Source organism: Falco cherrug, chromosome 2 (genome assembly GCF_023634085.1).
Source record: "Falco cherrug isolate bFalChe1 chromosome 2, bFalChe1.pri, whole genome shotgun sequence".
Lineage (NCBI taxonomy): Eukaryota > Metazoa > Chordata > Aves > Falconiformes > Falconidae > Falco > Falco cherrug.
Window position 1 is genome coordinate 22,163,815 of NC_073698.1, and position 26,743 is coordinate 22,190,557.

General features: G+C 40.8%; 1 protein-coding gene across 4 annotated transcripts in view; it reads right to left on the reverse strand.

The window, feature by feature from the left end:
- ATP8A2 (ATPase phospholipid transporting 8A2) overlaps positions 1-26,743 on the reverse strand; it is a 349,977-nt gene that overhangs the window by 89,090 nt on the left and 234,144 nt on the right. For all 4 annotated transcript variants that reach the window (XM_055702611.1, XM_055702612.1, XM_055702613.1 and 1 more), the window contains 5 exons: positions 25,243-25,365; positions 23,811-23,889; positions 20,429-20,490; positions 20,032-20,088; positions 15,732-15,839 (listed from right to left, as the gene is read on the reverse strand). In XM_055702611.1, coding sequence (XP_055558586.1) covers positions 15,732-15,839; positions 20,032-20,088; positions 20,429-20,490; positions 23,811-23,889; positions 25,243-25,365 — 429 coding nt within the window. The remainder of the gene's footprint in view (positions 1-15,731; positions 15,840-20,031; positions 20,089-20,428; positions 20,491-23,810; positions 23,890-25,242; positions 25,366-26,743) is intronic.

Genomic DNA, 26,743 nt, shown 5'->3' on the forward strand with positions numbered 1-26,743 from the left:
AAAGGGGAGCATAAAATAACATACTAGAAGTCTCAGCGGTTTGCCCTGAGTTTTGACCACCACTGCTCAGGCAGATACTTCCCATACTTAAACAAAGAGATTTATGACAAGCTTATAATTAAACTGTCTGAAAGATCAGTAAACCTCTGCATGCCATTGTTTTTACTTTTTCAACAAAATTATTGCCAGCGTTATGTGTGACTGGCTCTATCCTTGCTTGACCACTGGGCTGCCTTTTCCCAGATTGCTGTTTTTACATTTCCAAACATCCATCAAGACTCCAAATTCAGTGGCACAAAATCTCTAGTCTGTTCATGGTTTCTCTTGCAGAGCAATAAGAAAAACTTATGATGTGTTGGGCAAAGTATTTTATGCGGCTCTGCTTCTGCCACTGAGACACAGCTATTTAACAAAATAGCAGCCAGTTCAGATTTTGAACAATTAATCTGCTTGTTTGTGACACTTCCTGGGTGCCTCCTGCTCTATCATCAGCCACACACAGGTGCCTGTACTACATCCAACAGGAAAAAAACGCCACAGTGGTAAAGTCAGAGTACATGCATATTTCAAAATGGTATTTAAGACACCTATTTTGAAATTTTTAAGTGATATTGAAAAAACTTTGTTACATTTAAAAAGTTAGAATTAAATACATAAGCACCTTTGTATGCACTAATTTATCTAATGTGCAAAACCAAGAAGCTTTGCACAGAAGCTCTGCAAACCAAAACCCAATGAACATCCAAATACTGAGCATTATTACTGCTAACATCAAGTTCTTCCATTTGCAGCTTTTGCTCTACAGTTTTGACCTTACTAGACCTTGTTTTCACATAGGTTCCCTTGCCAGCGCACTAAGAAAATTTCAGATATACACACGTTTGAACACAATGGAATTGAGATGAAAACAAGACCTACGCTGAAGTTGGTTTTCATTTGAGGAAAAAAGTCTCACGTTTTCATTTATCAGTAGCTATCAGCTTTCAAGTGTTTGGTAAAATATAATCAATTAATACCTCAAATACTGTTATTAAAGCATTAGTCTGGCTGCCTTTAAAATTCAAACTGCTTTAGCTCTAGGTGACACCATCAGTTAAAATTCTAGATTGAAGTCAGCAAAACCAAGGATTCTTCTTTGGTCAGGACTGTTCACTTGGTTTTGCTTTACTTTTTAAGTAATGTTGATAATACATATGTTAAATATATGTATATAATATATATAATATTATAGATAACATTGATTTTATATAACATTGAAGCTCACATTCAAATTACTTTCAGACAAATAGCAACTGCCACTATGAAAGAAAACAACACAACTGAAAAATCCACTAATTTAGAATCCATCCATCATTAGTGAACTGTTGCAGGACCACCCCTCTCCCAGCCCCAGCTCTGCAGCACCCACTGCATTCAGACAGACCCATCTGCCTGAATATTTGAGAAGGCAGCGGGGGAAGCATATTCTAGGACCATGTGAAGCGATGGGAATGCTGTGACAGGCACTTGTGGGGATGCAGTATCGGGAAGAGGACCGAACACTAAACTCCTCAAGACACAAGCCAGTTTACTTCATGCGGACAGTATATCTGACTCTGTACATAGCACACACAGTTACACTGCCTATAGACAATTGCTTGTGAAAACCCAGACTCAGGCTGCTCTGAAGACACTGAACGGTACCAGTTACAATTCTCAGGCTCCATTTTGAGGCTGGACATTTGGAACATGAACAATGCCATTAACCCAGAAGAATTAGGTAAGCCCCGTGTTTTTTTCAATGACTTAGGTTTTGTCTGCACTAATTTTACCTCCAAATCTGCATGTCTGAAACTGCACACACTTCCAAGTCTGCTTGAAATGATTACGTCTTTTCAGTAAATCTCAGATTGTTCTTTCTCCTGGCTGCAGAGCTGTCTGCCTGCAATTTCTCAAAAGAGCGCCAGGATTTCATGTCCATTGGCCCCTGCATTCCTGCCAAAGCCCTGCAGAAACGAGAGCTGCTGCAGCTGCCAGGGTTTATTTACACACATTCCTGCCTCAAATTGAATTAATGAGCATAATTTAACTCAGGCAATGTCCTCCACAGCTCTTGTTTCCCTTTGCCCCTCTTGACATTTCTTTCTCTCACACAACCCCTCTTGTAGTCTTTCTTAAAGCAGTACCTTAAAGCAATTCTGGTGTAAAAAGTAATTGCAGATGCATTTGAGCTGATAAACTCGTACATATCTGCTTACAGTCTACTTTATGGAAAGCCCAGAATCCCCTTAATGAGTATCCAGAAGGTCAACTTGAACTTATTTGCTGTGTGCAATCCATCAGTTCAGCAACAACCTTGCACAATTTCATCACCTACAAAAGGCCCAACCTTGGAAAGAGCTCTGATGCAACAGATGAGAGCAGCTGATGCTACAACAAATCTACAGTTGTTAACATTTGTGAACTAGATTTAGTAAATCGTTTCTACACAGGTCTCCAGGCAACTTCTGCCCTTCACAAAAATGTGAAATGCTGTATCCACAGCACAAGGGGTCCCAACATCAACAAGCCCTGTGGGCACTGTACAGACAGGTCATGTACAGGAAGCTCCTGTTATGTCACTAACCAGACCAGTGTAGCATTTCCCACGTTATGTCAGAGAGCGCGCACAAAAATATTCCTTCAAATATTCACACCCATGTGACTAAAAAAGCCCCTTCCCCCCTCTATTATCACCCCGTACTGTGTGTGTGTGTCACACACTGTGTATGCTACATGAAGCCTGAAAGACTTAAAGCAAAAGCCTTATACTGACACTAGAAGAGAGTGGGAGAAAAGGAACTACAACCTTTAATGGTAAATACATTTGCTACATCAGCACTTCAACCACATCATGGAAAAGAGCACTGCTGGCAACAGACAGGGTACACCTGTCTCAAAGGGGAAAAAGGATCTTTGCACAGGAGTTAGCAGGGCTCATTGAAAAAGCTTTAAATTCGATTTGAAGGGGAAAAGGGATAAAAGCAGACTTGCTAGAGATAAGCCTGGGGGCAGCGTGCCACTGTTTGAGGGACATGTGCTAGCAAGGGTCCTTCAGTCTGCCGTCTCAGTAGAGGTAAGAGACATAGATCCATGAGGCAAAGACACAAGGTTTACCAACGTGTTAGAAACCACAGAAGCACCCGAAAATGGTCACACAGTAATTATGGCTTCTCCTCTCAAAAAGGCGGTGGGATCAACAGCCCAACTGAAGTGCACCTACACCAATGTGCACAGCATGGGCAACAAACAGGACGAGCTGGAAGCTGTTGTGCAGCAGGAAAACAATTAAATATTTGCCGTCAAGGAAACACGGTGGGATGACTTGCACAACTGGAATGCAGCGATGGATGGCTATAATCTCTGCAGAAGACACAGGCAATAAAGGAGAAGCAGTGAGGTAGCCCTGTACATGACGGAACACTGTCTCCCACAGCATTCTCCTGGAGAGGTGGGCTGTGCATACCTTGCATGGGTGTCCTCTGTGCTGGGTTAGAAGCTGGCTGGCCGAGCCCAAAGAGTGGTGGTGAACGGAATTACATCCAGCTGGTGGCCAGTCACAAGTGGTGCTCCCCAGGGCTCAGTGCTGGGGCCAGTTCCATTCAATCTCTTTATCAATGATCTAGATGAGAGGATCGAGTGCGCCCTCAGAAAGCTGGCAGACAACACCAAGTTGGGGGACAGGATCTGCTGGAGGGCAGGAGGCTCTGCAGAGGGGTCTGGGCAGGCTGGGCCGATGGGCCGAGGCCAGTGGTGTGAGGTTCAACCAGGCTCAGTGCCGGGCCCTGCCCGTGGGTCACACCAGCCCCAGGCAGTGCTACAGGCTGGGGCAGGGGGCTGGGAACTGCCCGGTGGGAAAGGGCCTGGGGGTGCTGGCTGACAGCCGGCTGGGCATGAGCCCCCAGTGTGCCCAGGTGGCCAAGGGGCCAGCAGCGTCCTGGCTGGTGTCAGAAACAGTGTGGCCAGCAGGGCCAGGGCAGTGACCGCCCCCTGTACCGGGCACTGGTGAGGCTGCACCTCGAACCCTGGGTTCAGTGTCGGGCCCCTCGCTGCAGGAGGGACGTCGAGGGGCTGGAGCGTGTCCAGGGAAGGGCAGCGGGGCTGGGGAAGGGGCTGGGGCACAAGTCTGATGAGGAGCAGCTGAGGGAGCTGGGGGTGTTCAGCCTGGAGAGGAGGCGGCTGAGGGGAGACCTTATCGCTCTCCGCAGCTGCCTGAAGGGAGGGGGTAGGCAGGTGGGGTCGGTCTCTTCTCCCAAGTGCCAAGTGACACGATGAGAGGAAACGGCCTCAAGTCACACCAGGGGAGGTTTAGATAGAATATTAGGAAAAATTTCTTTACTGGAAGAGTGGTCAAGCATTGGAACAGGCTGCCCAGGGAGGTGGTTGAGTCACCATCCCTCGAGGCGTTTAAAATACATGCATATGTGGCACTTTGGGACATGGTTTAGTGGTGGACTTGGCAGTGTTAGGTTTACAGTTGGACTCGATGTTCTAAAAGGTCCTTTCCAACCTAAAGAATTCTGATTTCAGAAACACTTTAAACCCCTAGATCCATAGAAAAATCAGACTGCTTAGCACACAGCAGTTTGGCTTTCTGGAAAGAGTATTCTCATAAGACCATATCTTTCCAGTTCAGCTGATTGATGAAGAATATTTTCCTTCCCCTACACAAGACTAGCAAGATCCTTAAGAATATTTCAATGAGAAATCAATGTTTTCCAGGACTTGTGGCTGAAACCACAACAGATTCCATGGACCTGAGTTTGCAACCCCTACAAATAGAAACTATTTGAGTAGTTCCAGTAAAATAAGTAGCACTGACGGAGACACATACAGCTACTCACCACAATCACAGAGCAGGCAGGCACTCTGGGATGGGAAGAGTTCAAAGGATCATCGTAGGGTGAGCCTCTCCTGAAAAACTCACTCCTGCTGGAGAATGCAAGACTGATTTTGAAGCACGTGCCAGTTCTCTTCTACATACACAACATCAGAAGCTGATAAAAAACTCTTTGACACCACATTGCAGAAAGCAGCTTGAAGTGTGAAGGCAGCCAACAACTGGAGGAAGGTGTGTGTTCATCTTTGAACATCCACAACCGAAATTCTGAACTCCCAAGCAGAAGCTTGCTCTAGCCACAACCAGTAAAAGCTGGTTGTAAATCTCAGCAACATTTGGGCTGAAAAGAAGTGGCATGTCCTGAATCCTCTGACTAATAAAGAGATACAGGACATTACTGCCAATTACAAGGCTGATCATGTGTTGTGATTCTGCAAGCAGATTATTTAGATGAGGAAAACCAGGGGCTTGTGTTCCATGCCAAAAAGAAGGCTCTACAAAAAGAAGTCATTGTCTTGGAAAAAAATGGGGGAAGAGTATCTGGAAAGAAGGTGAAGATGCTGCCTGCGGGGAAGATCCTGGAAGTGTCAGAAGATCCCAGAGAACAGGGACACACATAGACAGCAATGCTGGGGAATGGCCATGGACCTTGACGAGTAATGCTTTTAGGTGATCAACACTGACAGCAGTGGCACAGCGAGAACCAACCCAACAGGAGCTGGGCTGTCCAGCTTTCCCAGGCCAACAGTGACCTCCCTACAGGGAAGCTGAGGTCTAGGGAACATAATGATATGGTAGAAGAAAACAAATGAGAATAATCAAGTTGGGTAAGAATGCTAATCTCTCTGGTTCTAAAATAAACCCCAATATCCAGATGTACCACAGGCTGTCATTTACTTTGTCTTGCCTGTGACAGCCAGCATCTGGCTAAATTTGAGTCCTTGCAGGCCACTTTCATTAGAAGCTGAAGCAAACTATATATGGCTTCAAAACAGGTCAGCCTGCTTGCACAGGAAGAACATTTTTCTGACTTCCAACATCAAAAGACTAGAACATACCTACTCTTCAGAGTCTCAGTTCTAAATCCAGCCAGTAATTTCACTGGAAAGCTCCCTCTCAGTCCCTCTCTAGCTATTTCCAACTTTTCAGTTTATTTCCACACCCCTTGGTAGTATTTTCTCATTTACATACAGTTGAAATCAGCTTGGAAAACATCTTGGATTTTGAGGCTACATTTTACCTTTTGGTCTGTACAAAGACGCCAGCAATTCAGTTTAACTGTCACATATATTTTGAATGAACATTAGTGGTAAGATTCATCAGCTCAGTGATATTTTGCCTAACCCCAAATAACAACAGTATGTACTTTTCAGAAGCAACTAAGGAAAACTGTTTGACAGAGCCTTGTTTTTTCTTGTTCCACTTCCCACCAGATACCTATTTTGTCACTCTATATGCTCACCTCTCACTCCTCCTTTTTAAAAAATTTATTTTTATATTGGCATTCAGTTTTATAAAAACACAATGAAAGTCAACTGCATAATGCTATCAAAGAAATTCACCATCATTTCCTCTGACTTCTGTTATCATTCCAGTGTACAAACTTCACTTGAATTTGGGAAGTCCTTCCCTGAATGCAGCTTCTGTAGAAGTTAAGCTTTAAGTGGTTACTTTTCATGCTTCTCTGAAATAGAAATGGCCTAAAAATATCCCTTTTTGGTATAACTCTCTTACAAATTGTCTCAGAACCCAAAACCAAGAATATTTCTTCCACGCATGAATATGAAATGCCAAACCAGCTATTCTAGTTTATGTACATATACTGTTGGATAAAACTCTACAAGCAACAGCTTACATACAGGAACCATACGACTAATAAAAGACATAAAACCCTTTAGATGTTTACTGAAACAGATGCTTACTCCAAAACACTGCACAAAAGTAGTCCTTGCAAAGGTGATAGTCATTTTTTGTTGAGCCTAAAATTATACTCTGCTAGCCACATTATCTTCTCTTCCAGTCACTCACACATTTTGCACACCTCATACAATGGCAAGCAATGAGTTGAGCATGGCATGGAAACTTTGAAAGCCAATGTTTCTTCATTCTGCCCTGTATATTCCTTGCCCTCTCTCCAACTAAGAGTCCAACTCCCTCTCCTTTCTTCAGTCCCTGGTGCAGCTTACAGACTATTAAAGGTGGAACTGGTAGATGTTCATGCTCTTTGCTCCCAGAAACCTTCCAAAAAAGAGAAATGCTCCAAACACACAATTTCAAACTAAATGAGTCCATCACTTTAGAAAACGAGATGAAGCAATTCGATTTGCATATAATATTTTTCTGGTTCATTTCTTTGGAATGAATTGGCATCTTCCAGTTGCTGAATGGAGTAAGAAGTGGCAAGAAGAACCTTCTAAGAAATGAGAAATGCTGTTTGACACCACAAATTTGGGCCAATCTACTAAAAAAAAAAAAAGAAGCCATTTTGGGTCAATTGTAACATTTATTGTACACTTCAGCCACTGTATGAATCCTTCCTCCTCCTACCCCAGCACTCTGTGCTACAGAGAAAGAATGTTTATACTTGATAGTGTGTGTGACAACACTGCTGTCCCAGCTTTCCCTGCACGAGTCTGCTGACACCACCATAAGCACCAAACTGCCTTCCGTCATACACCGGGAAAGGGAGATGTGCCCAGAGCTGCAACAGAGCCCTGCAAGATGTTTGGCAAGAGGCTGCAGCTGTAACTGGTGAAAGAAACTCACTCCCCAACATCAAGCTACTGAGAGGTGCCGTTGTTGCGTTTTATGCTACAGAGACCAGTGGTGGCACATCTAATCACAAGTGGCTCCTTCACACTCCAGGCATTATGTTACGGTCACCACCCTGTGTTATTCTGTTCTTGCTTCCTCTCAGTCCTACTGATTCAGGTACTAAAGAAAATACAGCTCTCTGGAAGTTTACGTGTCTATCTGCTTAGCACCACTGTTAGTCTTTTCCACAGCCCCCTTCCTAAGCCTTCTGGCAAGGTTACTGGTACAGATATACCAGCTCAAGTGATACACATACCCCAAAATGAGAAGTCACACTCTACAAGACTAATAGGTGCAGTTTGACTTCCCACAGAGACACCCAAAAGCACTCCCCAAAAATACAGCGTTCACACCAGAAGGGCTTTGTGTCAGCCACATCCACCAGCAAACAAGTAGCACAGATATCATCGCTGCTGCCAGCTGTTGTGGTAACGTTAAAGCCGTAGGGGCCAGGCTGCACCGGCTGCCCCACAGCAGCAGGCAGGGTACCTAGGAATGCTGCTCTCCTTCCAGCCTCACTACTCCTGAAGCCTGTGTACCCACGTCTGCCTTAGAACAATATAAGAGAGATCATTTCCACTCCTCAGGGCTTTTTGGATCAAGTTTTGACATAATACAATTGGGAAAAAATGATCTCATGAAACGTATACTGTAGGGAGGAAAGGGAATAAAGGTATGTTTCAAATTGATCTGGAAATATTTTCGCATATGAAATGGTTATGCTTGTTTCTTAGAAAAATGCAAGCCAACCAGCGCAGGGAAGAAACAGTGGCATGGAGCACAAATTCAGCTAAACAAACCCCCCCCCCACAAACAAAACCCCTTTATAGTAGGTAAATTCAAATAAAAACATAACATGACCCTCCTGTCCCCAAGGAACAAAGGGAAACAAAACATCCCAACCAAACTCCAGATATCTGCTCTCTGGGCTTTCCTGCATCCATCAGAAAACAAAGTCACTTAAGTATAACCAAAGCAAGCTATAAAATCTCCAATTCCAACTCAGCCACCTCCTGCCCTCTGGAATAGATCCCATCTGCTGCTCTTACTTTCTAAAGGAGCCACGGCTTCATTGCTATGAGCTTAAATGATCTTTTAACAACCATCCTACATACTCAAGTACCCTACCACCTTCCTTTGTGTCCTAGAGAGTATAGGAACAACAAGGCATGGATCTCTGTACTTTCATGTCCTCTCTTCTCCTGCCAATCCTCATCACACCAGACCATTTAGGCAATAAACTCCATGTAGAAACAGGATAGTGCTTGATGCCTTCACACTGCCTGGTTCTCATGTATGACAACCACAGACAGGAGTGCTGAACAGCAAAAGCGTGCAGAGGCAGACCCAAGCCTCTTGGCTATGAAGCCTTTTGCATTGCCCTCAAGCCCACCCTACCCAACCTCCACGTAGCACACTGCTAGCCTACAAAGTTCACCTGCAAAAGCTACCACAGAGGCAGAGCGCTTTGCAAGAGGCATAAAAGCAGTTTAGCTACTCTCCAGTTACACTATCCAACAAAAAAAAGTTTTTTTTCTTTTACTGAGATGCACACAAACTCTTGTCATACATGACAAACCCATCCTGCAGAGCTGTTCAGTTTTCCCCATTAAGTTTCTAATGCAGAACACAGCCTACACCAGAAATGCTCTGATCCAGTATGGCAAGCCAAACATTCTTATTATGTCCTTGCTCGTCAACAGGGCTCAAAAGACAAAGATTTTTCGTAGACATGAGTATTAGTACACACTGCCTCTGGTACAATACAGTAGCTGCTTTTCTATAAAAGCCAGCTGCTTCTAATTAAAAAAACACTGAAGAGGATATCTTCCAAACATCTTTCTGCAAGCATACAACAAGGCTTTGCTACTTTTAAATATATGAAAAAGTGATCTGGGGAAATTTTGAAGGACATTGTGCAGCCCTGGACTCCAAATTGAAAAAGATGTAATTTTTTAAGTAGTCTGTTACTGTGAAATGATAATTCCATCTTGAGTGAAGGAGCTTGTTCCTGGACACCAGTACAGCACTCCAAAACCAATAAATCTGGATAATGTGCCAATTACGCAGAAGTGTAAGTGTTCTGTGTGTGCACTGCATTTCTATATAGGCTACCGAGTAGCATTTAAACTTGTTAACGTTACCTGATCTCCAAACAGGCGCTGGCCAGACAGCATGGCTAGCATCCAGGTTACACTGCAACACTGAAGGAAAACCAGCTGACAAAGCCCTATGCACCATCTGTACAACCTGCAGGTAACCAGGTATCTCCACTCACTTTCCTATTGCTCCCCCACCTAACACACTAGCTTGCCAGCCACAGTTCTTCTGCAGGGCAGGAATAAAGACCAAAGGGAAGGTGGGCACCATGAAGACCTCAGAGAAGTTAGCAGGCCAGCTGACTGCCTCGCTCTGCACTGCCAGTTCCCAAACCAGAATGAGTCTTTATGCTCGTGGCTTTACCCTATTTTCACAGGGCTCTGTATAGGAAATGCCAGCAAGTGCTGAGTACAGCTGCATACACAGTCCTGCTTTAAAGCCTTCACGTAATACTTTCAAAAGAGAAGTAAGTCTGGGACATCTTTTAGAAATAGTTAGGATAGGTTCACTGCAGAGTTGCCAAATAGGTAAAGTGGCACGTTTGGGAGGAATTAACCTCCAGAAAATCAGCATGTTTAATCTATTAGTTTCACATTCAGGAGTTTTGTTTATCTCAATTTTTTCATCTTTCTGGTGTATGACTTAGAACACCACAATGCCAGGGATCTATAAATGAAAGTAATTTCTGAAAGTCAGATGTGGCTCAAAAAAATACCAAACCCACTCCTTCAACAGATGCTTAAAAATATATGAATGCTTCATTAGCCTAATTTGTCTGCTCAGAGCGTAGTCCAAAACTGCAGAAAAAGTTCCAAAACCACATCAAGTGCCATGGAGACCGCTGTGTATAATAATAAAAACAAACATGATCAGCAGGCATTAAGGACCTCAATCTGCAAAGTCTGAGCTAGGCCTAACAGCTGGATAAAGCATTTTCATCAACAAAAACACTGACACCACAGTGTAATGTGCAATTGATTGCAGACAAACAAACCACAATAAGAACTGCCAATTTTCTAACTAGCACCAAACTGCAGAAATATGAGAAGCCAGAAAGAGTAACAACTGAGACCTCTGGAAAAAGGTTCAGATGTAGCGAGAACGGCAAAAATTTTCTGGAAAACATGAAAATGGACATTAAGCTGTCAGTATTTCAAGCATTGGATTTAAAAGAACAGTAATGTAAACCCTGTTTATTGTGTTGCAATAATGATTATTATCTTGCCTCCAGGACATTTTGTCTTTGTTTTGTGTTGTTTCCAAGTCTTCCAAACCATGAAGTTCTCACATGCTTTGGCAAGAGATAAATCAGCAAGATTTAAGAGAGCTTCAGACTGAAAGCCAGCTAACAAAACTGGCCATGCAACCAGAGTTTATCAGACTCTCTAGATAACCTCCGCCCTCAAAAGCCAACAACATCATGCAATAGCTAAGGTGAACCTGTCTTGCTAATGGCATACATGTAGAGAGGAATGAGAAGCTTTGCTAAAAAGCGAGACAGATATTTTCTTCACAAACCATTAATACGAGTAAGTCTTGCTACGGTCACATTACATGGGATCAACAAGAGATCTCAATTACTGGGATCTCTTAAAAAGCACTCAATCCAGGTAAAGCCAATGCACAGCTTCCTTGAAATCTTTATGTAAGTGAACAAATAACCTAGCAAGAATTTGACAGTTTAGCTGGAAAAAAAAAAAGCATGTTCCGTCAAGGATGTGAGCAGCACTCAAACAAAAAGCACACCTAACATTACAGCTATGAAAGCAACTCTTCCATGTAGCTGTTTCCACTACGCAGAAGCAGAGCTGGTGGTACAAAAACTATTTTGATTGTGATTCTGGATGAATCTTCTATAACTGCAGTTATACTAAAGTAACTAGAAACTGCAGCAGCTCCAACTTCAAAACCTCCAGCTGTGACAAGGCTGGAAGCCTCAGATGAGAAAGGGCATCCTAAAGCTATCCTGAGATCAAAATAACGGGTTCCAAACAATAAATGGTTCTTAAACCTCTGTTTGAGATATGACCACACACAGCACAGAAGAGTAAAAACCTAGAAGTTAGAACCTGCACTTCAGATTAACCACAACACATGACACTCTCAAAAAGAGATTAAAGGCTCCACTCTTTTAGCAGCTCTCCTCCAGGCTGAAAGAAGATGGCTGATACTAAATTTCCTAAAGACATTTCCTTAATGGTAACAACTAACGAGACAGAGACAAAACAAACACTTACATTAAGGGCAATGTGGAGGGATCACAGCTCAATAGTATAGTCCTTTCTTCATCCACAACCAATAACAGATGCTTCAGAGGAACATTCCTCCCCTGACACCCCCACTCTCCCTTAAAACACTGAAAATAAAGTATTTTAGCTTGTGGTGGGGAAGTAAGATATCTGTTCTTCATCTTGAAGTATGTCTGGATCAAGACTCAATGCATGATCACTTTCAGACACTTACATACATACACATGCTTTCAAGTACAGGTATCTAGGTATGTGCATAGGTGGGAATACCTGCACACAGACCTATTTCCCATACAGTGTAATATTATTCCCATAAACCTAAAGTATGATACAAGTCCTATGAAGGAATCCACAGAGGCAAAAAGTACGAGCAGCATTTCACTGACACCACCTGTATGCAAGAAATGAGCTCAAACATTATTGCTCACTGTTCCTTTCAGGGCACCAAATCCCCATCTCCCAGGTAAACAAAATATCCAAGATTTTCTGAGGGAAGGACTATGGCTAATGGGCTGCTCAAGAAAATGGGTTATGAGCCACAAGCCCCCAAAATTCAAGAAAAGGTACTCACCTCCTTACAGCAGCACATTTCTGTACCATCTCTTAATTATTAAATATCAAAGTGGGTACCACTTGCTGAAAACACAGGCATCTCCTCATTTCCAAATATCTGTGGCAGCAAGTTGTAACTACTAAAAGGTGGGAAAGGATTTACATATCATACTAGATACTGTCACCTGGAATGCTCATTCAAAAACAGTCAGCTCCCATTCAAGTATCCTGGCTCCACAAGCAAGACAAAAAAATTGGCACTGACTTTTTCTGCGTCACCCTTCTCTGCAAATAGAAAAAAGAACTTCTCTTTAAAAATTACAAATATTCAGGAAAGCCAAGAGAGCTACCAGAGGGCTTCCTTGGTCTTACATCACTGCTTCTAATACTATTAGAGGAAAATGCTGCGTGTCTGAAAAGGTTTCCCCAAAGCAGCAATTGAGTTTACTTCCAAAGTACCAGATACTATACTATTGGATGACTTCTATTAAGGACTACTGAGATTTTTATCACAACATTGCCTTATTACTTTACACGCATTCTATTATAAATATTGTAGCGGAAACAGGAGTAGTATGTTGACTCTTTGACAGAACAGAATAACTAAGTTGATTCCCTGCTGCCATCAAGAAGGAAAAAACAACTGGTATTATTTTTCCTGTGAGAATGCTCAAGATATAACGGGCAAGAGAAAGAACATCGAAAAAGGTTTAATAAATCCCAGCAGAAAGAATCTTTTCACATACTTACAAGTCTGCAAGACTCCATGCTGACATTTGATGAATGGACAGAATGAAATGTGTTGCACCTCCTATGCCTTCTACTGATGGCAGAAAGTCCTGACTGGCATAGATGCTAAATAAGTCTTACAGCTAAAAAAAGCTCCCATCAAGTGCTAACTGGATATGTGTAATATGAGGATCTAAAATATTCTAGACTTCAGTTTATTTGAAGATAAACACACTAGCAAGATTTGAAACCCAAAAAAGCTTTTAAAATACCTTGATTACTTGTAAATGCAAAAAAGAAGATAGCAGGACTAAAGGAACAGTTTAAGTCTGGGAAGCAGCAAGGCAACTAACTTTACTGACTAAAGCCCAGCACGATCCCAGCCATTTCATCATGAGCTGGTTTTATGACAGTAATTGATTACTCAAGATACTTTGTTTAAGTTAATGCAAGTGATATGCAAGTTCCCTTTACCTTGGGAGCTGTCCTTGATTTTATAAAAGGATAAACAACAACAACAAAAAATAATCCACTCTCTTCCATTGCTGCTCCTAATACAAGAAAACCGTAACAGAACGGTATTGATCCCCACTCCCATGTCCCCAAAATCATACAACAGATTATTTCTGATTGCTTCTATTCAAAAAGTGTCTTTCTAGAATGATGAACAATCCTTAATATCTTTGACTAACGATTACTGACTCAAGGACACTGCTCCACAAGTGCTGGACCAGGCAGGCAAAGTACATGTTCTCCACTGAAAAAAACCACACCAAAACCTATTTTATTGTTTTCTTCTCAGCAAGATATGAATACCACTTCTCAAGTCATAATGCCAGAAAACCAGAGCATAAAACCAAAGCTTAAATAGAAATACTGTCTAAAAAATTATTCAAGCAAAACCAAAACTTTATTAACATGAAGCTTTTGTTCTGAGACCTGTGGCTTATGTCGGAGCAAATACTGATGACCGACACAACATGAATTTTGCTGCAGCTGCAATTAAAAAAAACAGGAGCTAGTTTTGAAAAAATGCAACACCAAACTAAAGCGGATAGCCTGACCCTTCTTGTATGAAGAAACTGCTAACCTTACTGTTTTTGTTTCAGAAGGCTAACATGTTAACAGCAGCACTACAAGTCTGCTGTGGAGTACATGTTTGTGGCTCTGCATGATACTCAAGTCAAACTTCTGCTTGATATATGAAAATCCAAATTGGAGCTTCTGATGTTGTATGTGCTGTGAAACACAAAGACCACCATGAAGTCCTATCAGACAACTGAGGCTTTGTCTGTCAGTCACTCACTTGCTGATCTGAGCCTGTCAGCTGTCACCCTTGCCTCTAAAAAGCTGTCCATGAAAACGTACCATAGCCTCCATTATCCCCAGTGTTTTAGCACAAGATAATAAAATATGTATTAGGCTAGAACACTAACAATATCATGCCTGACTGATCTTGTTGAGTACAAAAATGAAAGTAACCTCAAAAATCTCTAATTGTCTTGCAAACACTCTGGCTTTTTTATTCTTGTTTTCTAGTACACACAAGGGTGACATGCATTATGCTTAGATTCTTCGTTAAATTCTGTACCATAAACAGCATCTTTGCTGTTTTAGAGTTTTAAGAAAACTCTAAACTTGTTACAAAATAGCTTTTCGTGGTGATTTTGACAGCAGCTCCACTTCTACAGAAAAACTTTTTATCATACATTTATCAAGTACTTCATCGTTCATGGGAAACACCTATTTTAAATAGGCACAAGGCTCCCGAGTGGTTTTGACAGGCTCATGACTCAGTCTTCTCACCACAGGTTGAGATAATGTCACCAAAGGGAAAATTGCACCACCTGGAACTCAGCTGACACTGAAGAAACAAATTCAAAATTCCTCTAGTATGCTAAAAGGGCCAGTAACACATCAGCTTCCCTTCTGCTTCTGACCATCTCATCCTATGCTCAAGTAAATTGTGGTTTATTTTAAATGAATGCAGGTAAAAAGGAACAATGTGAAAGCAAAACATATGGAAGAGAAAGAATGCAGGAAAAAAACCAAACAACAAACCCCCAAACTAATAAAACTAGATTTCTACCTGGCATTTTATCAAACGCAAAGTCTTACCAGGAAAGCACTAGTGAAAGAACCAGTCTCACTACTATCCAACTGAATTGAGAATTGTCATACAGTATCCGCAGTGCATATCATCATGTATGATGTCATTTTTGGGGAGAAAAAGAGCTCTTCTAATGAGAAAATTAAGATAAATGAAGGCAGAGATTAAAAAAAAAGGTTAAAATGAAGTACAAGCACTCTTACTAGAGCACAATTCCTTTCCAACCATTGTGTAAGTGTTGAGGAAGCAGCAGGCAGCGCTGGCGACAGCAGGGTGCTGTGCTGAGCAGCTCACCACACAGCCAAGCATTCATACTGACCTGCCCCAGCATGTCTGGTGCAATGGGAAACGTGGGCCAGATGGCTGAGTAGACTCCGAAGAACACCAGCCAGAGCAGCATGCTTCCCCAGACGGCCAGGTGACTGAACTGTCGAGGAGGAGGGAAAGGAGGAGAGTCAACACAGGGCACAGCGTCCACCTAACCTATAGCTCTTTCTCTGTTCAGGTGTCTGCTGGTCTCACTAAGGCCTGTCTACTGCACTTGGTTTCAGGCCAGTAGCACAGGTTGTTTAAACAGCATAAACCAGTTCTCTTTAATCTTTGCCTTACAACAGGGCAGGCAGACAGTCTTCTTGGCCAACATGTCTTTCTTGGAGCTCCAAGAACACATCAGATTTTCCTTGGAACCCTGATTTCTCTCATCTTGTTCCTGCTTCCCGTCATGCACATGCCAGGTTCAACACACACATCAAGGCAGAAATTTTCAAAGGCTCAGGTTAAAGTTCACACAGACAAATCCCTTATGGTAGAATATATACATACAAGCCCACGTGCACCGCTCCTACCTTTCACAAAGGAAGATTCAATGCCAATTGAATTCAATATACCACAACCAACATCTACTGATCAGCTTTGCTTTTTTTGTTTTAAAGGTATCCTAAGGGATTTATGGATATGCAATCCAGTTTGTATACTTACCGCTTCTTTAGTCTGTAGACTCACTAAGAGTAAATAAGACTATTATTGAAGTGACCAAGAACATGTCCAGCACAAACTTCGTTTCAGTTGCATTAAAGTAATTTTTCCTACATATCCCAACTACTTTGCTGTTCAGGATGATTTAAGATGTTTTACTTTTACACTGCAGTGGATGGAATCAGTAATTTCAGTTGTAACAAGCAACTGAGCTCATTATTGGCTCCAGCTTTTCTGGATGCCAACAGCTCTTGTGGCTGATGACTTTGGCTCCAATTCAGAGAAGTACCTGCATAAATCTTAATTACTAATTGCATATGGGTTTAGGACCATGGGAATAAATTCACATACTGGTTGCTGTGGTGGGCACTGCGTCTGTTTAGTTCTCAGCTTTATATTTTCTATTTGATGATTGTATTTGTTGAATTTTTGAACAGTATGTCTGAGAACCAAAGAAGTGTCTGAGCGTTGTGTTCTGCCCACTAAGAGACAGACAAACTTCTGGAATTAATATTGCTCCTCCTCTGGAAGCACTGAGCATCCTCAGAAAGGAGAGCTTTCTCCAGCTCAGGCACTAAGAAAAACCAAACAAGCAAGGACTCTGCAGCACCAGTGCAGACTGGCAGATAGCTGGGAGCAATTGGAGACTGCCTTACAGTAGAAGTATTCACACAGCAAAATATCAGAGGTGATGGAAAGAACACTCTTCTAGACACTGCTGGAAAGCTGGAATTTTGTTCAACCCTAAAGTTGCTGGGCTAATGAGCAGAACATTGGACAGGCCCCTTCCTGGACAGACACAGTGGGCAAGAAGATTTGTCTTCAGATTTTACTATTTATTCTGTTTCACCCAGGAGATCTAACCAGCAACTGTTTTATTTAAGAAAACCCACATTTTCTGATTCAGTTTTAATGTGAGTAAAACTAACGGACTGGAAGGATTTTTATTTTTTTTTTTAAACTCCTAGACAAAAGGGGGGGATTTTATTCTTTCAGTCTACTTGCTTTTCTGAAAACTAGTGGCAGTTCATGTCAATATTTGGACTAAAATAAAACCCTGCCAGTGAGCAACTGTAGCATTCAGTTTCCCAAAGAACAAGTACTGCGAGGCTGCTGCAAGAATTAATCTTTAATGAAAGCCAGCCCCATGCAATGGCAGAACAGCACCAGCACTGCTTTCCCAAAAGGTCATTACACCTCTTGAGCTACACAGCCTTCTGTCCATCCAAGCGGACAGAAGGCTCAGTATAGCCTGGACTGATGCTTCCAAGCTGCAAAACTCCTACAGACTTTACGGTTATAAACCGGAAAGATAAAAGCAAGCTGGAAACCAATCTAAGATATAGTCTTATTCTGTAGGAGATTTATTTATGCTAGTGAAGTGACTTTTTTTGTGTGTGTGTGTCTCAGTCCTGTTTCTTTTTCCAGTCTGCTGGTAGAACAGTTTTTGAGTTTTGCAGCTCTTCACCTTGCCCTTTCCAGCTCAGCAAAGTTTGCTGATTTTATGTTATCTTTATCTCAGGCTTGTACCCACCTGAATTGCTTCTATACCTTTAAAAGAGCTTCTGCTTTCAGTAAGAGCACTCCTTGAAAGTGTTATACTCTCACCCCACCAACCTTTGCACTGGTGATTCTCCACTGATCTGTCATTCACCCCCAGAGAATTCACGTACAAAGCAAAAGCAAGTCCATCAGATGTATTAAATGAACAACAGTCAAAAAAAAAAAAAGAAGTCAAGGCTCTCCATAAAAAGTAGACAAACTGTATGGCTATCTTCTGCATCCTATTTATTTGAAATAGTTCATTTAGTGTGGTAGAGCAGTGAAGAAAGCTGTAACCGTTTGGGAAAAAAGCCTACTGCAGTGTTCCAGACAGTTAACACATAACATAAGCTGCTCCACACAGCTCCAACATGCAGGTTTTGTTAGGTGTCATGTTAACGCTTCTACCAAAGCCTTTCTTTCCATACTACCTACTGGATGTACCACTTTGAATCTCCATTATTCACCTAAACCTTTTGGCTGAACCCATTATGTTTTGCCAAGTGGCAGTGTCCTTCTCTACTCTCAAGAACAAATTGCTTGTAAACAATCCACTTGAGAATGGGGAAGAGGCTTAACTCAATGTTGTATATTTAATACTTTAAGTAACCTAAAGATTCTCTGCATGTTGGTTAACTCACAGCTGAAACAATTATTGTAATCAACATCAGATTCCAAGATGACTGGCCTAAACAATAAGACAGGAATTAGAAGTGTACATAGAAAAAACCTTAATTATAAACACGTTTCTGCGCATAATAATAATTTCTGTATAAAATGCCAGTGTTAACGAACACTGAGATCTACTGAACATTATGGTATCTTTTAAAACAAAGTTCGGAAAAGAGTTGGATCATGATTATCCCCAAATGCCTGAAAAGACACCAGCTACCCAGGGAAGGGGAGAGATGAGGACCTATCAAATAATTCACAAATAACAGGATCTAAACAGGTTTACATGCCTCCAATGCAGACTTGGATATATCCTCTTTAGTACATGAGGGATTAATTTAAATATTTTTGCATTTTAAAATGTTGATACACAATACAGAACCTATTCATAAACAACAAAAAAAGAACAGATTTTATTTTCAGATGAGAGAACGAGGCAGATAATATTAGCATCTCCCTAATAATTAAATAACCCATACAGATAGCATTTCATCTTTAAAATTCAGAACAGACATCAGCTCATTAATCTTAACAATTCCTCTGTGAGGAATGAAAGAAAACATTTTACAACTAACAGAAGCAATGAGGTTACGAGATTTAAGCCAAGCCCCTCCAAGAAACTAAGAATATGACAGTTCTCGAAACAGCTTGATCTTGAGAGCAGAGTGTATTAGTATGCCATGAAAGCTAGATTCCCACAAGGTATCTCACAGGTGTTAAGAAACAGGGACTCCATCAAAATCAAAAGATTTCAGAGGGGCTAGGGGAAAGAAGGGGAGGAAGGTATTGGGAGGTTCATCAACACAGAAACACTTCTACCACCCTTATTATTTAGAGGTCACTGCCCTGCCAGATTCGGACACCTACCAGTAACAGAGCACTCACTCACTGCAAGTAAATGACTCAAATCTAGGGATCAAAATAACTGTTTGACTTAACATTGTTATTACACTAGGTCTCCAAACAAAAAATCTCATCCAATGTGAAGTCACTAGTGCTCTTTGTTAGCTTCAAAGACATTTTCAAAGCCTGGTTGTTTATCTGTGGGTAGACACCTTTCATTCCCTATTGCATTAATTTTTAAAGGAGCCACAGAGTACGAAGATTATGTTCTTGATCTGTTTCCTTCAGCAATTACAGTAGTAAGTTGAATTTATGCAAAATTTTAAATATTTAGATAAGCTGGCCATATACTTTCAGTGCTCTTTTCCCACTTCTGACAGGCTGCCCTTTTTTATCACATGTATCATGTGATCTACGAGTTCATTCTCTCACATTCTTTACTTAGGGAGCTCAGCAGCTTATCCTTGCGTGAAAGATCAAATTAAAACACTGAAGTCTCAAATTATTTTCAGTACTTCTTTTCTGTATTAATACTCATTAGGGAGGAAGGTGTGCTAATAAAAAAAAAGATACTGAAAAGTACTTACTCTAGTCCACGCAGTTGTTTCCAAGCCAGCTTTCAGACAAACAGTGACTACAACATACTGCAAGGAAAAAAGACAGCTTCAGTACTAACATTCTCAAATTCAGTGCTGTTCACAACCCAATCTCTCCTTTACACCTAAAAAGTTCCTATCATTTAGGTAACAACCCAGGACCTTGGCAGTGTGGGATAGGGGAAGGACAGAGCAGAAGATATTGTTGCTGCATGTCAGGGTCGGGGGGGGAAGAAATGAAGAAAGAAGGAGGAAAATCATGCACACAGCACAAATTTGATTTTATTTTACTCATAGACTGTCTCCCGATTTACACCACTTTCTGAAGGCGTATAAAAAAATTAAATAAATTATACCGTGCAAAAATTGCTAGGGTACACAAACTCACAGTGTAAACTATGTTTCCAACAAATAGATAGTCAATTCCCTGGCCATTTGTGAATACTGCATCTGAAAGGAAAAAGAAAAAAATACCGTATTTTTTACCAGTATATCAACAGAACGGATGAAATAACAGGGAGATTTTCAGGACAAAACAACTGGTCCCAGCCTTGCCTTTCAGGATATCTAAAAGCACTTTAGAAGCTGTGCGGTAATGGCAATGCAGAAGCTGTGCTAAGGCAGGCCTCCGACACCATGCTTGGATAGCGTGTATATCCATAATTCTAGCTGCCAGAAGTCAGCCTAGCAAAAGGGGAAGTGTCTGCCACGGCTTAAGGTGTTACTTGCCTAGAAGAGCTGAGGTATGTCAGTGCCACTTCTTCTGCCACTATCTGCTCTGTGCGACTTATTGACACCTCTAAAAAAACCCCCATTATTTGCACTGTCTGTGGAGAAAAAGCCTGTGAAACACCAGCTGATTTGTGGTGAAACAGAGCTCAATTAAGAAAAGCTGCAAAAATTTCATCTACGAAAGACACGTGTAAAACCTAAAATACCTTACTGGAGATTAATTCAGTAACTGAGCAGCATTCAGTCTCCATGCACCCTTTCTCTAGTCAAGTGTGCGCAAGGGTAAGTGCATGTTAATCTATCAAGTGCCAACCTTGGCAATACGTCAAATGTCTGTTTAGTCTTTCTTAGCCCTTGTTGAATAAAACCGGAACACCATGAAAGCACATTCGACAGCCACACTAATGCCAAATGAACATGTACTCACAGGAGCTTTCAAGCATTACTCAAGCATGGTAAGTATTGCTGTTTTCACAGGTTTTAAGACAACTGCTAGAGAAATACACAAACAGCAGGGATGAAAAAGGCTTAAGATAAAACCTTGGACCTGTTCCTAAACACATACTGCCTAGCATAGTGCTTCTACTATGAGGGTACCATTTTGCTAGATTTGCAAAACTGAATCTGACAGTCTTAAACTAGGGTCATCTATTTAGTTAACTATGTTCCTATAATATAGGTCTCCAGGATCGGGAAGTTTTTAAGTCTTTAGAGGAGTCCCAGACACCCTAAACTCTGTGGTGAAGACTGCCAGGCTTACAGTTAAAAAGACTACATATTTAGTCAGTGCAGTTACCCCAACCTACTTGTCATGGTTTTCTTCTACAATAGCTACATGTGGTTGTCTCTGAAGAAGTGACAGGTTGTGGGTATTTTCCGTTAGTTGCTGGTGCTTATTCCTGCTTTCTTTTGTCTTCTGACGCCCAACTATTAAGGAACAGCAGCAAACTAGTCACTGACACGGCAGCAGGAGCTAAAGCCTGAGACAGTTTGATTGCGAATTGATTTGGTTTCTAGCCACTGGCATCTCTATCAGCCCAACTCCTCCCCTGGTACTCTGTGGCTTCAGGCATTTACCACATCATTCACAAATACACGTCAAGTTTTAACAGTCACTTTGCTCTTTCCTCTAGTGTCAACAAAGAGGGTGAGGAGCACTACAGAACTGAGCCTTCCATGTCCAATGAACACTGCTGATGCCTGAAATCTCAGTTTGCTAAGAAAAAGGCATGTTTAAATACATACCCATTTTGACAGACCTAGAACAAACTGACCTAATGACTCTGCCAGTATATTGCTCTAGTGCAACATCACAGTGCGCATTTAAATAATTGAGTAATTTTTGGTGTAAAACTCAGGGTTTTTCAAAGTTACATTGTAATGCAGTAAGTTAATGCCTTTTTTCCCAGTGATTTCCATGACCTTGCACTTTGGGAGGCTAAGCGGTCCTGAAAGGAATGATACTTCTGTTAATAAGAACAGCAGGACACTCAGCGAACACACATTTTTCTAAAGCTATACAAGTGCCCATTCATGGACTATATGCACTTCACATTCCAAGGAACTCAAGAGGTTAAAAACCATCCCAGTGTGAACAGCATATTTTTGTCTCTGGCACTGAAATCCCTTTTTGACTTGGAAATACAAAGAAACTTGAAAAATCAATATTCATTCCTCCTCAAAGAAAATTAAGCAACCTATTCAGAGGAACTCAGAAAATTATCATCTGAGCAGGTGAGTATGGCAGTCTTACTTTAATTGTTGAAATTAAACAAATGTACATTATCTATTTAGGAATTAGTTAAAAACATATATGGAAGATTAAAACAAAATCTGTATTTTTATTTAACTGTAGCCACTACAGACAAACAGTCTAAAATTTCTTAAGTTGGACTGAAAGAAGAGCTATTTCAGACTAACATTTCTTACAAAAATAGCGACACAGAACAATAAAACCCTTCAAATGAAAGCAAAAAACCAGCAACCATGAAAACCCCCTCCCCAAAACTGAACTGAGCTCCCACCCACGTATGGAAGAAAGGAAAGTCCCTTTCTTGTACGGTCCATCAGACAGTGTGTGAAGCTGCCACTGAGGTTACCATACTGACATTTTACTCAGCCAGATAAACATAAACCTGCCTTCCACAAGTATCTTCACAATCATGCCCCTGATGTGAGCATTCATCCTCCCTCTGTTTTCATTTCCTTTCACCTCCTCCCCAATTAATTTATCCTGGAACTGAGAAGGTTTTCTTGAAATTAGTGTTTTCCAGGAAAGCATTTCAGTTTTGATAAATTCATTAGTTCAAATAAATACTATTCCCCCCTTGCTGCCCCAAAATTCCTTATCTGATCTACTCCTATTTCTTACAACAGTAAAGGAACAGATTTCCCATGTCTTTTCTGTCCACACAACTATATTGTAAAGCTAGGCAGGAAGCATATGGGATTTACTGTTCCCTGAAATACCAAGTAGTTCCAGTACCTTTCATGAAAAGCAAAACCTAATATGTATAGCAAAAAGTCTCATTTCCCCAGTATCTCTGATTCTTGATTTGGTCTACCTCCATTCCAATCAATTTTTTCCATGGACCTCACCAGTAGTGAAATTTCTCTCTTTTATCCTGTTTTACATTACTGTGTTATGGAACAGGAAAAGGTCCAACAACATATAAAGCAAGTGGTTGCAATGCAGCTTCTCTAAGAACATTATAGAGTAAAAAGTTGAGATCTCAACCGTCTACCTAAAAAATACAGCATTTTAGAGAACATCCTTCATTGTTCAAAAGTGAGACTTTTTGGCAAAGGAGCAGTTTCATTTTTCACATATTCAAGTCACTATATGAACAATAATTATGTTAAATTAGCCTTAGCTCTGAAAGTCACTAGATAACTAGCCAAGTTCAGCAGCTACAGCCTATTGAACTGTCTGTCAGCATTATTTTCTCAGGACTTGTCACGACCTCCCATTCTGCAAACACACAGGCTCTGTAAGACTGAACATCAGTTACTGACGTAAGAAATAATGAAGCCTTTACCGTGCTCCAGCACTTTCAGGGGAAACCAGAAGAGAATGATGGAATGGATCAGGGCATTGATGCAGTGACCCCAGAAAACCTGAGGGAAAACAAACCAAGTCATCAGTAAAGTCCAAAACTCTTGACCTCTTTCTAACTCCTAACAAACACTTCATTGTGTAGTTTTAGAGTCAGACAATGTTTGTCCTGAAGTGAAATACCTAAACTTCTGCAGGATCTATTTCCTCCTACAGTTTCTGCTCTTTCACAAGAAAACACTGGTCCTGCTGAATGGTTTTATTCTAACAACTTAAAATATAATAGGTAAACATCCATGTAATTTAAGATAGTTATCAAAACACAGCAAAGAGATGGAGTAATCCTCCTTTAATTACCTCAAAAAATAATTTTAAAAGATCGATTCAGTACTATGAAATGTTCTGTTTTCTTTTAATGGGCAAATATTTTGTGCCTCACTGTGGTGACGCAAGTTGAGATGGACATAAAGCCACTATATCTACGTGGCTAGGTTCGGACAAAATGGCCAAAAATAGCATTTATTATTTTTACATATTACTTATGTATCTTAGATAGTACATGTGTCAGATGCTGATAGGCTTTCTGTCTTCTTCTTCTTGCTTGCTATTTGCTGTTGCTGTATGTGCCCATATGCTGCCGTTCTAAGTTCTGGGTTTTCACATCCTGTTTACAGGCTTGACAATTTGTGACTGTCTTAAAGGTACACAATTAAGTCTTTAAAGTCAACTAACCCGTCTGCAGACCTGCTGCAGACCCCAACACCTCACAACTTTTAACTTACAGGTTTTACACAAATTAAAGCTTTACATACTGTACAATTTCTTCTCTAAACAAATCAAATGTACAGTTTCCTTGATTCAGAAGGACATTTAGATGTACATGTTATAGAATAAAGACAGAACTCCAAATGCTAGCATTGAAGTAAAACATATTCTTCAAAATGCAAAAGTCCAAATAATCCAATTAAAATATTATCTTCCAAAAGAACTATGGGAATAGAACTATACTAACTGTGAAAAAGCCACCTAGTAGAAAGCATTATGACAACTTCTATACTAAATAAAATCCAGGTGATGTTATCCAGTTCCGATCAAAGTCATAAACTCACCGCTTATCATTAGTTGTGAATTGAAAAATCATACTCTGATACAAATCTTAATTTGAATCAAAGTTTATGGATATTTCAGGACCAGATTCAATCAAAGTCAGAGCAGAAAATCCTTATTTAAAAATAAGGATTTTTTTTTTTAATAAAAGAAAATACAATCCCTTGAAAAGAACTGGGAGGCAGAACAATCATTCTCAGTGGCTAGCATAAAGCAGAAGTAACTGTGGGGAATAAGTTTTGTAATGAGAAAGACCTGGAAAATATGAACACTCACGGTTTTTCTTAAAGAAACAGACTTTCCCTTACCCTTGTGTTGAACCCATCAGCATTTTGAGTAATTTTATATAGCTGTGGAAATCTAAGCATGCTATCTTGAGTACACGATCGTTCAAAAATTCCCAGAGTAAAGGGTGGCAGTGCTGTGAAAATCTGCAAGAAAAGCAAATACTAATTAAAAGCAGCTATTAGTTTTAAGTGGATCTCAGATAATACTTCAGTACCTAAACAATAGCAAAATTCCCACAAACATCAGTGAGGACTTACTTCCAACTAGCATGTTATTTGACATAATTTTCAAATGCCCAAACAAGTCCAAACATGAATTTCAGCAATTCATAACTCAAATATTGACTTATGAACAAGAGAAACATGAAAGAAAATTCATACTAATAACCAATTAGTTTAAACCCAAGTAGTCAAGCATCATTAGCTTCTGATGTACCAGCTAACCTAGCAAGGGTAAAACACAGACTGCAAAGGAAAGACAAGTACTTCTTCAAAAAAGCCTTGTGGGACTGGGTTCAAATACAACTGCAGTTGTAGCCATAATTAAATGTAATACGCTTAACCAAAGCTAAGTTCACAGACAAAGCAAATGTGGAAATCACATTAAAAAAAAAAAAAACCTCCTGAAAAACAAAAGCCATTCTGTATTATGGTGCTTTGGGGATTCTCGAGGCAGGCATGAACCGATAGGAACAAATTATCTGCAGTATGTGTCTGTGCTATGGATAGACTTTTAAGATGACCAAGCCTCAGCAGCTTTCCAGGAGAGGCAGCAGGACACTTTGCCAGAAGCAGAGTAAATTAGCCTCTGCCGAGTCCCATGCTGCTGCTCTTCAAGTGCTTCCAGGAGCCGAGGCAGATCATTTAAAGCCAGCTTGGCTATCCATGTTTCTCACAGTCTACAGTGCAGGCACAGAGTGAAAATAATACCAGGGTGCACGTCTGAATACTAAACTTCATTCACTTCCTTTTACATTAGCAGTTTAGATTAGAAATTATTTTTCCGATATGACACACAGATACATTTTTAACAGTTTGAGAAGTGTTCTTGAAGTTAAGAATCAGCTTGAAGTTACGATTTGTTTCTAGTGTTTATGCACGTTTGCAGAAGGTAGGCTGTGGCTCCCACCAGCAGTGAGCTGGTAGTCAGGGAGCAAAGAGCAACACAGGAGATTAGAGACTAGTGAGAATCAATAATTACATTCCTAGATCCAACTGGGAATGTGCTGCTTTTGCTCATAAATTGGTAAACCAGATGGTTAAAATGGCAGTAGGCTAATAGGGGTGGGAACTGAAGCTAAGATGGCTGGTCCAATATATTGCAAAAAAGGCACATTTTCATACATCTTTAAGGTATTTCCCAGGTTCCCGAGTTTATTGGGGTATTTACATTCTCACTGGAAGTAAATCTTCTAGTGTTTTTGTTTATGAAGGTAAGCCTCCAGTGCAAAACAGTGCAAAAGCAGGAATTACACTGCTACTGTAATTTCTTACATGTACGATTTTAATGAGACTAGTAGTG